General features: G+C 36.8%; 1 protein-coding gene and 1 pseudogene across 1 annotated transcript; one reads left to right on the plus strand and one right to left on the minus strand.

The window, feature by feature from the left end:
- The first annotated feature begins 4,755 nt into the window (after nucleotides 1–4,755).
- On the plus strand, nucleotides 4,756–9,313 carry LOC127138036 (uncharacterized). The gene is made up of 6 exons (XM_051064441.1): nucleotides 4,756–4,883; nucleotides 8,370–8,446; nucleotides 8,530–8,611; nucleotides 8,693–8,759; nucleotides 8,863–9,006; nucleotides 9,086–9,313. The coding sequence occupies exons 1-6, from the start codon at nucleotides 4,756–4,758 to the stop codon at nucleotides 9,311–9,313; spliced, it is 726 nt and encodes a 241-aa protein (XP_050920398.1).
- Nucleotides 9,314–10,469: 1,156 nt separating this feature from the next.
- Nucleotides 10,470–11,982, minus strand: LOC127076269 (actin-related protein 3-like; annotated as a pseudogene).
- Between the last annotated feature and the right edge of the window lie 4,291 nt (nucleotides 11,983–16,273).

Genomic DNA, 16,273 nt, shown 5'->3' on the forward strand with positions numbered 1-16,273 from the left:
ATTACTTATTTTGAAACTGAACGAGTTTCTTTATCGTAGAGTGTACTTTCAAGAAGTTCTTAAACATAAATTCATAACTCACCGAATACCCGGACGAACTCATCCAAATGAATAAATCGGCTTTGGATGGTGACGGTGATTAGGAAGAGCCAAAACCTAATCTTTCTACTCAAGTTCAACACAAAATAAAGAAATTACTTATTTTGAAACTGAACGGGTTTCTTCTTCGCAGAGTGTAATTTTAAGAAGTTCTTAAACATAAATTCAAAACTTAACGAATACCCGAATACCCGGGCGAACTCATCCAAATGAATGAATCGACTTTGGATGGTGACGATGATTACGAAGAGCCAAAACCTAGTCTTTCTCCTCAAGTTCAACCAAAAACAAAGAAATTACTTATTTTGAACCTGAACGGGTTTCTTCTTGGCAGAGTGTACTTTCAAGACGTTCTTGAACATAAATTCACAACTCACCGAATATCCGGGCGAACTCATCCAAATGAATGAATCGGCTTTGGATGGTGACGGTGATTACGAAGAGCCAAAACCTAGTCTTTCTCCTCAAGTTCAACCCAAAACAAAGAATTTACTTATTTTGAACCTGAACGGGTTTCTTCTTCGCAGAGTGTACTTTCAAGAAGTTCTTGAACATAAATTCACAACTCACCGAATACCCGGGCGAACTCATCCAAATGAATGAATCGGCTTTGGATGGTGACGGTGATTACGAAGAGCCAACACCTAGTCTTTCTCCTCAAGTTCAACCCAAAACATATAAATTACTTATTTTGAACCTGAACGGGTTTCTTCTTCGCAGAGTGTACTTTCAAGAAGTTCTTGAACATAAATTCACAACTCACCGAATACCCGGGCGAACTCATCCAAATGAATGAATCGACTTTGGATGGTGGCGGTGATTACGAAGAGCCAAAACCTAATATTTCTCTTCAAGTTCAACCCAAAACAAAGAAATTACTTATTTTGAAACTGAACGGGTTTCTTCTTCGCAGAGTGTACTTTCAAGAAGTTCTTTCACTTAAATTCACAACTCACCGAATATGCAGGCGAACTCATCCAAACGAATGAATCGACTTTGGGTGGTGACGGTGATTACGAAGAGTCAAAACCTAGTCTTTCTCCTCAAGTTCAACCCAAAACAAAGAAATTACTTATTTTGAACTTGAACGGGTTTCTTCTTCGCAGAGTGTACTTTCAAGAAGTCCTTGAACATAAATTAACAACTCACCGAATATCCGGGATAACTCATCCAAATGAATGAATCGGCTTTGGATGGTGACGGTGACTACGAAGAGCCAAAACCTAGTATTTCTCCTCAAGTTCAACCCAAAACAAAGAAATAACTTATTTTGAACCTGAACGGATTTCTTCTTGGCAGAGTGTACTTTCAAGACGTTCTTGAACATAAATTCACAACTCACCGAATATTCGGGCAAACTCATCCAAATGAATGAATCGGCTTCGGATGGTGAAAGTGATTACGAAGAGGCAAAACCTAGTCTTTCTCCTCAAGTTCAACCCAAAACTAAGAAATTACTTATTTTGAACCTGAACGGGTTTCTTCTTCGCAGAGTGTATTTTCAAGAAGTTCTTGAACATAAATTACCAACTCACCGAATACTCGGGCGAACTCATCCAAATGAATGAATCGGTTTTGGATGGTGACGGTGATTACGAAGAGCCAAAATCTAATCTTTCTCCTCAAGTTTAACCCAAAACAAAGAAATTAATAATTTGGAACCTGAACGGGTTTCTTCTTCGCAGAGTGTACTTTCAAGAAGTTCTTGAACATAAATTCACAACTCAGCGAATACCCGGACGAATTCATCCAAATGAATGAATCGGCTTTGGATGGTGACGGTGATTAGGAAGAGCCAAAACCTAATATTTCTCTTCAAGTTCAACCCAAAACAAAGAAATTACTTATTTTGAAACTGAACGGGTTTCTTCTTCGCAGAGTGTACTTTCAAGTAGTTCTTTCACTTAAATTCACAACTCACCGAATATCCAGGCGAACTCATCCAAATGAATGAATCGGCTTTGGATGGTGACGGTGATTACGAAGAGCCAAAACCTGGTCTTTCTCCTCAAGTTCAACCAAAAACAAAGAAATTACTTATTTTGAACCTGAACGGGTTTCTTCTTGGCAGAGTGTACTTTCAAGACGTTCTTGAACATAAATTCACAACTCACCGAATATCCAGGCGAATTCATCCAAATGAATGAATCGGCTTTGGATGGTGACGGTTATTACGAAGAGCCAAAACCTAGTCTTTCTCCTCAAGTTCAACCCAAAACAAAGAAATTAATTATTTTGAACCTGAACGGATTTCTTCTTCGCAGAGTGTACTTTCAAGAAGTTCTTGAACATAAATTCACAACTCATAGAATACCCGGGCGAACTCATCCAAATGAATGAATCGACTTTGGATGGTGGCGGTGATTACGAAGAGCCAAAACCTAATCTTTCTCCTCAAGTTCAACCCAAAACAAAGAAATTACTTATTTTGAAACTGAACGGGTTTCTTCTTCGCAGAGTGTACTTTCAAGAAGTTCTTTAACTTAAATTCACAACTCACCGAATATCCAGGCAGACTCATCCAAACGAATGAATTGACTTTGGATGGTGACGGTGATTACGAAGAGCCAAAACCTAGTCTTTCTCCTCAAGTTCAACCCAAAACAAAGAAATTACTTATTTTGAACTTGAATGGGTTTCTTCTTCGCAGAGTGTACTTTCAAGAAGTTCTTGAACATAAATTAACAACTCACTGAATATGCGGGAGAACTCATCCAAATGAATGAATCGGCTTTGGATGGTGACGGTGATTACGAAGAGACAAAACCTAGTATTTCTCCTCAATTTCAACCCAAAACAAAGAAATTACTTATTTTGCACCTGAACGGATTTCTTCTTGGCAGAGTGTACTTTCAAGACGTTCTTGAACATAAATTCACTACTCACCGAATATCCGGGCAAACTCATCCAAATGAATGAATCGGATTCGGATGGTGACAATGATTACGAAGAGGCAAAACCTAGTCTTTCTCCTCAAGTTCAACCCAAAACAAAGAAATTACTTATTTTGAACCTGAACGGGTTTCTTCATCGCAGAGTGTATTTTCAAGAAGTTCTTGAACATAAATTCCAAACTCACCGAATGCTCGGGCGAACTCATCCAAATGAATGAATCGGTTTTGGATGGTGACGGTGATTACGAAGAGCCAAGATCTAATCTTTCTCCTCAAGTTCAACCCAAAACAAAGAAATTACTTATTTTGAAACTGAACGAGTTTCTTTATCGTAGAGTGTACTTTTAAGAAGTTCTTAAACATAAATTCACAACTCACCGAATACCCGGACGAATTCATCCAAATGAATGAATCGGCTTTGGATGGTGACGGTGATTAGGAAGAGGCAAAACCTAATCTTTCTACTCAAGTTCAACACAAAATAAAGAAATTACTTATTTTGAAACTGAACGGGTTTCTTCTTCGCAGAGTGTAAATTTAAGAAGTTCTTAAACATAAATTCAAAACTCACCGAATACCGGAATACCCGGGCGTACTCATCCAAATGAATGAATCGGATTTGGATGGTGACGATGATTACGAAGAGCCAAAACCTAGTCTTTCTCCTCAAGTTCAACCAAAAACAAAGAAATTACTTATTTTGAACCTGAACGGGTTTCTTCTTGGCAGAGTGTACTTTCAAGACGTTCTTGAACATAAATTCATAACTCACCGAATATCCGGGCGAACTCATCCAAATGAATGAATCGGCTTTGGATGGTGACGGTGATTACGAAGAGCCAAAACCTAGTCTTTCTCCATAAGTTCAACCCAAAACAAAGAAATTAATTATTTTGAACCTGAACGGGTTTCTTCTTCGCAGAGTGTACTTTCAAGAAGTTCTTGAACATAAATTCACAACTCAGCGAATACCCGGGCGAACTCATCCAAATGAATGAATCGACTTTGGATGGTGGCGGTGATTACGAAGAGCCAAAACCTAATCTTTCTCCTCAAGTTCAACCCAAAACAAAGAAATTACTTATTTTGAACCTGAACGGGTTTCTTCTTGGCAGAGTGTACTTTCAAGACGTTCTTGAACATAAATTCACAACTCACCGAATATCCGGTCGAACTCATCCAAACGAATGAATCGACTTTGGATGGTGACGGTGATTACGAAGAGCCAAAACCTAGTCTTTCTCCTCAAGTTCAACCCAAAACAAAGAAATTACTTATTTTGAACTTGAACGGGTTTCTTCTTCGCAGAGTGTACTTTCAAGAAGTTCTTAAACATAAATTAACAACTCACCGAATATCCGGGATAACTCATCCAAATGAATGAATCGGCTTTGGATGGTGACGGTGATTACGAAGAGCCAAAACCTAGTATTTCTCCTCAAGTTCAACCCAAAACAAAGAAATTACTTATTTTGAACCTGAACAGATTTCTTCTTGGCAGAGTGTACTTTCAAGACGTTCTTGAACATAAATTCACAACTCACCGAATATTCGGGCGAACTCATCCAAATGAATGAATCAGCTTCGGATGGTGACAGTGATTACGAAGAGGCAAAACCTAGTCTTTCCCCTCAAGTTCAACCCAAAACAAAAAAATTACTTATTTTGAACTTGAACGGGTTTCTCCTTCGCAGAGTGTATTTTCAAGAAGTTCTTGAACATAAATTCCCAACTCATCGAATACTCGGGCGAACTCATCCAAATGAATGAATCGGTTTTGGATGATGACGGTGATTACGAAGAGCCAATATCTAATCTTTCTCCTCAAGTTCAACCCAAAACAAAGAAATTACTTATTTTGAAACTGAACGAGTTTCTTTATCGTAGAGTGTACTTTCAAGAAGTTCTTAAACATAAATTCACAACTCACCGAATACCCGGACGAACTCATCCAAAAGAATAAATCGGCTTTGGATGGTGACGGTGATTAGGAAGAGCCAAAACCTAATCTTTCTACTCAAGTTCAACACAAAATAAAGAAATTACTTATTTTGAACTTGAACGGGTTTCTTCTTCGCAGAGTGTAATTTTAAGAAGTTCTTAAACATAAATTCAAAACTCACCGAATACCCAAATACCCGGGCGAACTCATCCAAATGAATGAATCGACTTTGGATGGTGACGATGATTACGAAGAGCCAAAATCTAGTCTTTCTCCTCAAGTTCAACCAAAAACAAAGAAATTACTTATTTTGAACCTGAACGGGTTTCTTCTTGGCAGAGTGTACTTTCAAGACGTTCTTGAACATAAATTCACAACTCACCCAATATCCGGGCGAACTCATCCAAATGAATGAATCGGCTTTGGATGGTGACAGTGATTACGAAGAGCCAAAACCTAGTCTTTCTCCTCAAGTTCAACCCAAAACAAAGAAATTAATTATTTTGAACCTGAACGGGTTTCTTCTTCGCAGAGTGTACTTTCAAGAAGTTCTTGAACATAAATTAACAACTCACCGAATATCCGGGATAACTCATCCAAATGAATGAATCGGCTTTGGATGGTGACGGTGATTACGAAGAGCCAAAACCTAGTATTTCTCCTCAAGTTCAACCCAAAACAAAGAAATTACTTATTTTGAACCTGAACGGATTTCTTCTTGGCAGAGTGTACTTTCAAGACGTTCTTGAACATAAATTCACATCTCACCGAATATTCGGGCGAACTCATCCAAATGAATGAATCAACTTCGGATGGTGACAGTGATTACGAAGAGGCAAAACCTAGTCTTTCTCCTCAAGTTCAACCCAAAACAAAGAAATTACTTATTTTGAACCTGAACGGGTTTCTTCTTCGCAGAGTGTATTTTCAAGAAGTTCTTGAACATAAATTCCCAACTCAACGAATACTCGGGCGAACTCATCCAAATGAATGAATCGGTTTTGGATGGTGACGGTGATTACGAAGAGCCAAATTCTAATCTTTCTCCTCAAGTTCAACCCAAAACAAAGAAATTACTTATTTTGAAACTGAACGAGTTTCTTTATCGTAGAGTGTACTTTCAAGAAGTTCTTAAACATAAATTCACAACTCACCGAATACCCGGACGAACTCATCCAAATGAATGAATCGGCTTTGGATGGTGACGGTGATTAGGAAGAGCCAAAACCTAATCTTTCTACTCAAGTTCAACACAAAATAAAGAAATTACTTATTTTGAAACTGAACGGGTTTCTTCTTCGCAGAGTGTAATTTTAAGAAGTGCTTAAACATAAATTCAAAACTCACCGAATACCCGAATACCCGGGCGAACTCATCCAAATGAATGAATCGGCTTTGGATGGTGACGATGATTACGAAGAGCCAAAACCTAGTCTTTCTCCTCAAGTTCAACCAAAAACAAAGAAATTACTTATTTTGAACCTGAACGGGTTTCTTCTTGGCAGAGTGTACTTTCAAGACGTTCTTGAACATAAATTCACAACTCACCGAATATCCGGGCGAACTCATCCAAATGAATGAATCGGCTTTGGATGGTGAAGGTGATTACGAAGAGCCAAAACCTAGTCTTTCTCCTCAAGTTCAACCCAAAACAAAGAAATTAATTATTTTGAACCTGAACGGGTTTCTTCTCCGCAGAGTGTACTTTCAAGAAGTTCTTGAACATAAATTCACAACTCAGCGAATACCCGGGCGAACTCATCCAAATGAATGAATCGACTTTGGATGGTGGCGGTGATTACGAAGAGCCAAAACCTAGTCTTTCTCCTCAAGTTCAACCCAAAACAAAGAAATTACTTATTTTGAACCTGAATGGGTATCTTCTTGGCAGAGTGTACTTTCAAGACGTTCTTGAACATAAATTCACAACTCACCGAATATCCGGGCGAACTCATCCAAATGAATGAATCGGCTTTGGATGGTGAAGGTGATTACGAAGAGCCAAAACGTAGTCTTTCTCCTCAAGTTCAACCCAAAACAAAGAAATTAATTATTTTGAACCTGAACGGGTTTCTTCTTCGCAGAGTGTACTTTCAAGAAGTTCTTGAACATAAATTCACAACTCAGCGAATACCCGGGCGAACTCATCCAAATGAATGAATCGACTTTGGATGGTGGCGGTGATTACGAAGAGGCAAAACCTAATCTTTCTCTTCAAGTTCAACCCAAAACAAAGAAATTACTTATTTTGAAACTGAACGGGTTTCTTCTTCGCAGAGTGTACTTTCAAGAAGTTCTTTCACTTAAATTCACAACTCACCGAATATCCAGGCGAACTCATCCAAACGAATGAATCGACTTTGGATGGTGACGGTGATTACGAAGAGTCGAAACCTAGTCTTTCTCCTCAAGTTCAACCAAAAACAAAGAAATTACTTATTTTGAACTTGAACGGGTTTCTTCTTCGCAGAGTGTACTTTCAAGAAGTTCTTGAACATAAATTAACAACTCACCGAATATCCGGGATAACTCATCCAAATGAATGAATCGGCTTTGGATGGTGACGGTGATTACGAAGAGTCAAAACCTAGTATTTCTCCTCAAGTTCAACCCAAAACAAAGAAATTACTTATTTTGAATCTGAACGTATTTCTTCTTGGCAGAGTGTACTTTCAAGACGTTCTTGAACATAAATTCACAACTCACCGAATATTCGGGCGAACTCATCCAAATGAATGAATCGGCTTCGGATGGTGACAGTGATTACGAAGAGGCAAAACCTAGTCTTTCTCCTCAAGTTCAACCCAAAACAAAGAAATTACTTATTTTGAACCTGAACGGGTTTCTTCTTCGCAGAGTGAATTTTCAAGAAGTTCTTGAACATAAATTCACAACTCACCGAATATTCAGGCGAACTCATCCAAACGAATGAATCGACTTTGGATGGTGACAGTGATTACGAAGAGCCAAAATCTAATCTTTCTCCTCAAGTTCAACCCAAAACAAAGAAATTACTTATTTTGAAACTGAACGAGTTTCTTCTTCGTAGAATGTATTTTCAAGAAGTTTTTAAACATAAATTCACAACTCACCGAATACCCGGACGAACTCATCCAAATGAATGAATCGGCTTTGGATGGTGACTGTGATTAGGAAGAGCCAAAACCTAATCTTTCTACTCAAGTTCAACACAAAATAAAGAAATTACTTATTTTGAAACTGAACGGGTTTCTTATTCGCAGAGTGTAATTTTAAGAAGATCTTAAACATAAATTCAAAACTCACCGAATACCCGGGCGAACTCATCCAAATGAATGAATCGGCTTTGGATGGTGACGATGATTACGAAGAGTCAAAACCTAATCTTTCTCCTCAAATTCAACCAAAAACAAAGAAATTATTTATTTTGAACCAGAACGAGATTGTTCTTGCAGAGTGTACTTTCAAGAAATTCTTGAATATAAATACACAATTTACCGAATACCCGAGCACCGTTACCGTGATTTTATTTGTAATAGTTTTAAAAACTCATCTTTTGTGAATTTTTATATCTTTAACTTTATTTGATTGTGACGATTGATTTTTATGATTCAGTGTTTAGAAGGCCATATTCAAAACAGTTTTTGGGGTTTTGCTTGCAAAGATTTGAAGTTGGAGTATGGTCCTCCGCAAGAGGGTTAGTTTATTTAAGCTGTTCTTGTTTTTTTTATATTATTATTATCGTTTTTATTATTAAATGTATTCTTGATTTTATTAGGTATAATATCGACGGAGCCTTGAAATGTGCCATGGGAAATCACAAAGAAAAACTTCTATTTGTTTGGGTAAACTTTATTTAATTTTTGTTTGTAAATGAATAGTAATAAATAAAACTGTAGTTAACCTGTTTTATGTTTTGATTTTAAAGAATCAAGATGATTCTTCAAGGTTGGACTTATACCTATGGTGAATGCCGAAAAACCTCTTTATATGAAAGAGTTACAGAAAGTGTGGAATCTATATGATTCTATATATTCACGTTCTAATACTTTGATGATTGATGACAAGCCATACAGAGCACTCTATAATCCTGTAAGTAATTTGATGTTTAATATTTTAATTAACAATTTTGCATTAGAATAATAATTGATACTTTTGGTAATGTGAAAAGGCACATTTGTCAATATTTACCAAGTCTTATGATATAAATGACGAGGAGGACAACTTATTTGACCCAAATGGTGAGTTATGCAAGTACTTGGAAGGAGTATATAAAGCTGAAGATGTTCCGAGACATATCCAACACAACCCTTTTGGCTTACCACCAATAACACCTTCTCATCCTGATTGGAAATACTACAAAAAAGTTCTCCTTAAGTTGGGGTTTGTTGATACATGATTTTGTTTTAGACAAAAACTTGGTGTTAGTCTTTTGCAAGCACTGAAAAAGTCTCTTGTTCCTATACTTGTACCTTTAAGACAGAAACAAAACACGATGTAACAGTGATAACGATGTATTTGCATAAAGGGTGCACATTGAAACATACTGTACAGTTTGGCATTTACCTAAACAATTTTTAAGAAGATCATTTTTAGGTTCAAAATAGTTAAGTAAAACCAACAATTAAATCTAATTGTGATTAATTCCTAAATCTAATTGTTACAGTTAATGCTATGGCATTGCTAATTGTTAATTTCTTTTTTCTGTTGATGATTTGCCATGTGTTAATGATCGGTTAGAAATGCAATGATGGTTAATGGATAATTTGTTGTTGATGGATGCAATTAGAAGTTAATTATGTTGTTGTTAATTGAACTGCTATTATGGATGCTAAAGTTAAATGGTGATGAACTGTTAGTAGATGTGCAAGGAAAAAACAATTAGTTTTGTTACTTCAATTGGACTGTGCAGACTGTTAGATTTTTTTGTGCTTAAAATTCTGCTAATGATTCAGTTAGGTTTGTTATGCCAATATGTTGCAGTTAGCTTTTTGAATGAATACTATGGACGGTCTTGAACTCAAGCTGAATTGTGTTATAGCTTATGGTTGTGAATCCTGTTAGATTTGTTTGTTTTCTAGAATAAAACCAGTTAGTGTTAGTCAAGGTAGCATAGGCTAACATAAGTCTTGTTGAGCTATGTTATCAAAGTCAAATCAAGTGTTAGTGACTGTTGGTGTTAATTGCCTTGAATTATCACTCGATGTCGATATCGCATATGTTTTGATGTTTTCATCCTTTAGAACACACCTCTTGCATCAAAGGTCTTTGAAACTTCCTCTGCCATTGATCTAAAAGGAAATGGAACATTACTTGATGTGGCTTCTCTGTTCTCATTCTTCAACCTATCATTTTCAACAGGCTGCTGTCGAGCTTAAAGGAAGGGGTTAAGCTTTTGAATTCTAATTCCATTAATTCCCTTTGAGAGCATTTTGTGTCCTCATTCATTTTTGAGGCAAAGAAACTCCAAATGTAGTACGTTGTTTTTGTTGTTATTTCTGGCCTTCTTATGGTGAATGATGTTCTGTTGGTTTCCTTGCTTCATGTTTTTGCAGGTACAAAACATTGGCCCATCAGCTTCCGTGCTTTGGAGTTTTCTTGGCCATTCTGCGGAGGTTATAGTAACCAGGTCAACTCATGCGTATTGCTATATCAGCTCGTGTGCCTGACCCGCTTCTGCAGTAGCAAAAGATCCAAAAGATGGGATTTCACTCAATGCTTCATGTGTAGCTGCGATCCTTAGGTGACTAGTTAACATTCATCTTGCGCTTGGTATGTTCATGTTTATTAAATTCCTTCACTATGTCAGAGCAGGTGTAGCAATGCATTTCTTTCACTTTCCGAGCCACTTCAAAAGAGTCTTCTGGAGGTATATTTCTCTCCTCTTTCCCGCATTAGCTGCTGGACAAAAAGAGTAACATCCTTTCCAGCAATAGGAACTGACTTGATGCTACTTCCAATAACATAACCATCCGCAACTGGTACAACATGTGTAGCCCCATCTCCAATATCAACTACAACTCCTGTCATCTCACACTTAGACGTTGTGTGGCCAGCAGCCAGAGCAAGCATTGAGTTCACAACAATGTAAAGTCCAGGCACATTAAAAGTCTCAAACATGATTTCTCCAGTATACTCGCGACTCTCGGGCGCTGTCAATGGACTCTCTGTCAAGAGAAAATAGTGATCCTCAGGATCACACCTCAAATAATTGAATATACACTGCTGCCAGTATCGTTCCATGGCATCCCAATTCTCAACCTGACCATGCTTAATCGGGTAGGTGAGATTATAAGTTCTACTAGACCGAGCCTTAGAAAGTGCATCATCTCCAATAAAGAAATCAAGATCAGCCATAACACCAGCATTATGCTGTGCAATCCAATTTCCCTTGGAAGAACTCCTCGATTGATTCAGAAACGACTCATTAATTGCAACAACGGTAGGAACAATAAAGCAAGGTTCAACATTACCAGCAAACCCCATCTTGGTATACCCGGAGCCATTGTCGATGACTACAGCAGGACGAGAAGCAGCTGGGTCCATTAGAAAAAGCTGAAAAGTCGCAAAATTTGAAAGTGGATCCGTAAGAGTGAAATTCAGATCCAGTAGCGAGATTTATACAGAAGATCATGATCGTGAAGAGAACAACAATGAAGAAGATGACGACGATGTTGGTGATGAAGACTTTGATCCCAAGTGAAAGAACCGAGTGGGAAGATAAAAGTGGTTGGTGATAGCTCTATCACTACCCATTTGTATTGAACTATAATAAAATTACCAAGATTACAAAACACGGTAGAGGGGTTACATAGGTCCCATTAGTTTGAGAAACGTTATGTTTTGTTTTTCCTAGAGATGATTTCTTCCTTCCCAATCAAACAATGAATGAATGGACCCTTTTTTCTTTCTCTATTCTCTCTGTTGTTCTTCTTTCTTCTTCCATTCATTTTTAGATGATGCTGCAATTTCAAGTCCTAGGATTATTGTAACATCTTGTGTAATACACTTGTATTATTGATATTTACAACAATTATATTTGTGAGTCCAGAACTTATGGTGGTTATTGTAAGCTTGAATCAATAATCTCCAACCACGCGAGTTTTGTGTATGAAACCTATCATGGAGAAAAAAAAAGAATTTGTTCCCTCTTCTTACAACCATGCGATGCACTCATGGTGCAAAAGGTGTGAGTTAGCTTTAAATTGTTCATCGATGTCTACACTGCTTAATTCGACAAGGGACAACTCCAAAGCGAGAACTGTTTTTTCTTGAACCAAATGTGACCCTCATTAGAGCCACGTATTATCAATCACATAAATGGTTTCTACTTATAATGCAACAATTTTATAGTTATGCCCACGGATTTGTTGATATGATGTCTTGGCATAATAAGATTTACCCATGATCGTGCCTAAAACTTAATACTCCACCTCAAGTGGCGTTTAAATCCATATTTCCCTTTCCTTGTATATATACCAAACTATCTTTTCAGATAAGAAACATTCACGAAACTCAAGCTTTAGGATGGTTTGAAAATATACGTATTGTGACAAAGAAATGAATTCGGACAAAATTGGGGTATAACACCTAGGATGCACACTTGCAATGAAACATGAACCACAATGCCCTATAGTAAATGTATGAACCTCAATCTAGATCAATCAAATGCAATGACCAAAACGATCATCCTATGAACTTGATCAAGCAAAATCAATGGCCAAGGCGGTCACTCCATAAAGAGACTTACTCAAACAGATGAACCTCAAGATGGACCAAGTGATATTGATGAATCCTTAACCCCAAATGCAAAGCATAAGGATTAAAAATGCAAAAAAAAGTCAGGAATTAAGGTTTTTGATTTGGTTGAGCACACCCTAAGATGAGTTTGGAAAACCCTAGCTTTCATAAAGTACAAACAACCACACCTTAAATCCATGATGCTTGTCCTCTTCTTTGAAAAATGCGATGCAAATGAGCTGATTAAATATGGATGTATGCATATGAATTAGGGCCATGAACTAGATGAAAATTGTGAAGGGTAGGATAAATTTTGGGGTATGACAGTTGTCCCTATTTAATCTTCTCGTACCCAAAGGTGTAGATAACAACGACTTTCAAACACTCGAGGTAGGAGAGGATTAAATACCATAATATCCAAATATTTTCCCTCTAGAATGAATATGATGTAATGTGAGGTAAGTAGTGGGAAATTGTTTATTAGGGGTGTCGTACCTCAAATTTTGACCACATGTCCATTCCATTTTTAGCACTAACATGTCTAGTAAACCCTATAAATTATTTGGTCAATGACCTAAAAAGTCAAATAGGACCATTTTAACTTTTTCTCTCTAAATCCCATTCCAATCAAACTAATAATTTAAATAGGTTAACATTATCAGATAAATTAGATTAGTTGCTGGTGATTCAATATCTTATTATTAGTAAAAGGGTTAAATTAGATTAGTTAAACATAGGTTAACATTAGAGATTGAACTTTATTAATTGGATTAATAAAATAATTTAGGTTATTAAAATTAATTAGTTTTTTAAATGATAATTAAGTTCAGATTAATAGGTTAATTAATTTATTATTAGTGGAGGTGAGTTAATTTAGGGGTTTAAATAAACAATCAACTTATTATTAAATCAGGTTTGTTATGTTTTATTTTTCGGAACTTTGATTATTATTGGGCTTATGCTTAACTTTGAAGTTGAAGTTGGCCCGATCCGGCCCTCCATTCAGTTGGGTCAAAGGGGTGACCCAAAGTCCAACTAGATCAAACCCAATATCCATCACCTTGAATCGGGTCTGGCGCAACCCGCGTTCACCTTCTCTCTTCCCCAATTCAAAAACCTTAAACACATTACAATTAGAAGCGGAATGGATAAAGCAAGATTGGAAAAATAACATCAAAACTTTCTAAACTCGTATAGCAGATACATCACAAAAATATAATACTTAAATATATATATATATATATATATATATATATATATATATATATATATATATATATATATATATATATATATATATATATATATATATATATATATAGATAGAGAGAGAGAGAGAGAGATTCTTAAGTAAATTAAGTATTATATTTTTGTGATCAATAATTGGAATAAGTCACCTCAAACTATGAGTCCTCTTCCTTAGTGCGTTGAAGCCGATGCGTGAGAACTTTTAAGGGATAAAAACTAAAAACAAACAAATATTTTCTACAAGAACTACAATGCTCTGATCCTTCATCTAACATGAGGATACGTAGGCATAGAGTCGCAGCACTCTAGCGAGTACAATAATCAAAAATATTTTTAGGTCCCCCTTTTATTAATTAATCAATTTTCTTTTCTCAATAATAAAACATGTTATAAATAAATAAATAGCTAATTAACAATTAATAAGTGATAAAGAAAACATACTTAGGCAAACATAACTAACGCTAGAACTAGAGAAGGATCCCATTGAGTACAATGGAGGTGATGGGTGTTGAAAGTATATTTCGTGTCGGGTTTTTGTTATCGTATCCACATGGATTGTAAGATATCACCGCCGTTCGATGGTTGTATTAATCGTAGCTCAATGTAACAATAGGGTTTTGGTTTTAATCAAGTTATTTTGCATAAAAAGTAATAAATTGCGGTAAAAGTTATGGTTTGATTAAATGAGAAATATTGTCAAAGTTAGGTTTCAATGATCACTTTGCATGTATTTGCTCGGTCAACAATCTTATAAACTCCTTTAGATGATAAATAATTTCACAAAGTCCTCTCAATATGTTTCTCTCGAACACACATTGTGAGTTTTGCCATTTTTATCCATTGTTTCTCTCGAACACAATCTATCAAAATGACAACTTTTTGGTTCAACCTTATGGTGAACAAAATCATTCATTACTATCTCTAGCTAACAAACAAGTTTGGATGAAAACCTAGGTCAAGAGTCGGTAAACATCTCTCGATCATAAACCAACACAAAGAGTTTTAAATAGAAACAAAGTTTTCATCATATATTTACCATTAAAGAGTTTACATATGAGGATCCTTACATTTACACACAAAGCTAGTAATCACCTACATCTAACCTTGACAAAAGGATGACTTAGCTACTCATTTTCATGGTAGCTTGGTCGGCAAGTAAGGAAAGAAGGTTGATCAACATCCAAGTCGGATAATCGAAGTTGGATGGGAATCCACCTTCTTTTTGTAGAAGATGGTTCTAAGATGAAGAGAAATGAAAACTAGGGCATAAAGATCCCAAGAACAATGCTGCAAAAATATCTAGAAGAAAGTACAAAAGTGGAAAAAGTTGGTAAAAATGAGGTATGGTGCTCAAAAGTGGCACCTGCTACTTATAGACCTCTGTTGGGCTGTCATGTTCGCTAGGCGAGCAGAATGGCTCGCCTAGCGAGGGTCTAATATGGGCACACAAGGCCCCTGCGCCCAGAGAAAACAGGGCCTGCTGAACTGTCATGTTCGCCTAGCGAAGGACACGCTTCAACCTTCGCCCCAGCGAGGTTGAGAGGTTTAGCTACTGTAATGCTCGCTGGGGACTCGCTAGAGCTTCGCCTAGCGAGTGAGTGCTGGCTGCGTTTTTCACCAAAACAGAATGAACTCGCTACCACCTTCGCCTTCAGCTCGCCTGGCGAATTAATTTGACAATTTACTGGAGCTTTTCGCCAGGAACTCGCCTAGCGAACCAATGCTTCGCCACAGCCTCGCCTAGCGAGCAGGCTGATGAAATGCTTGTATTCTTTGGTTCCTTTGCCAATTTTCTTGTGTCTTTATTTTCAATTAGTTCATGTCTTTCCTGCACAATAACACACAAATCAAAGGCACCAAGCTTGTTTATCAATGTAATGCATTCCATGTAAAACAAATGTGGTTTTGACAATTTTAGCCAGGAAAAAGAGTGAAAGATGCCCACATATGATAGCTCAAATAAGCACTTTTGGGCATCTAACAACTCTCCCCAACTAGATTCTTGCTTGTCCTCAAGCAAAGTATGCCTCTTGAAGGACAAGAGGATTTGCTTTAAGAAACTGGTTTCTCCGAAGTTGGATAAACGGCTCAAACACAAGCGAAATCAGCAAATACAAGTTCCCAACGGTTCGAATAAAATAATACATAAGAACTAAAACTTAAATAGCAATGCAAAATATTTATCTATCTACAACAATACTATTCTGAATGAATCATCCTATCTCTCCTCTTCGAATAAGGAATGAAGATTTTGCGCGTTTGCAACCGCGGGACTAATCTCACTCTCTAACAAATAATGAAGAAATCAAATAGATTCATACAATGTCTAACAATTAAAAATGGTACTGTGGAAGCATAAAGATCACTAAGG

The sequence above is a fragment of the Lathyrus oleraceus genome, chromosome 4 (assembly GCF_024323335.1).
Source record: "Lathyrus oleraceus cultivar Zhongwan6 chromosome 4, CAAS_Psat_ZW6_1.0, whole genome shotgun sequence".
Classification (NCBI taxonomy): Eukaryota; Viridiplantae; Streptophyta; class Magnoliopsida; order Fabales; family Fabaceae; genus Lathyrus; species Lathyrus oleraceus.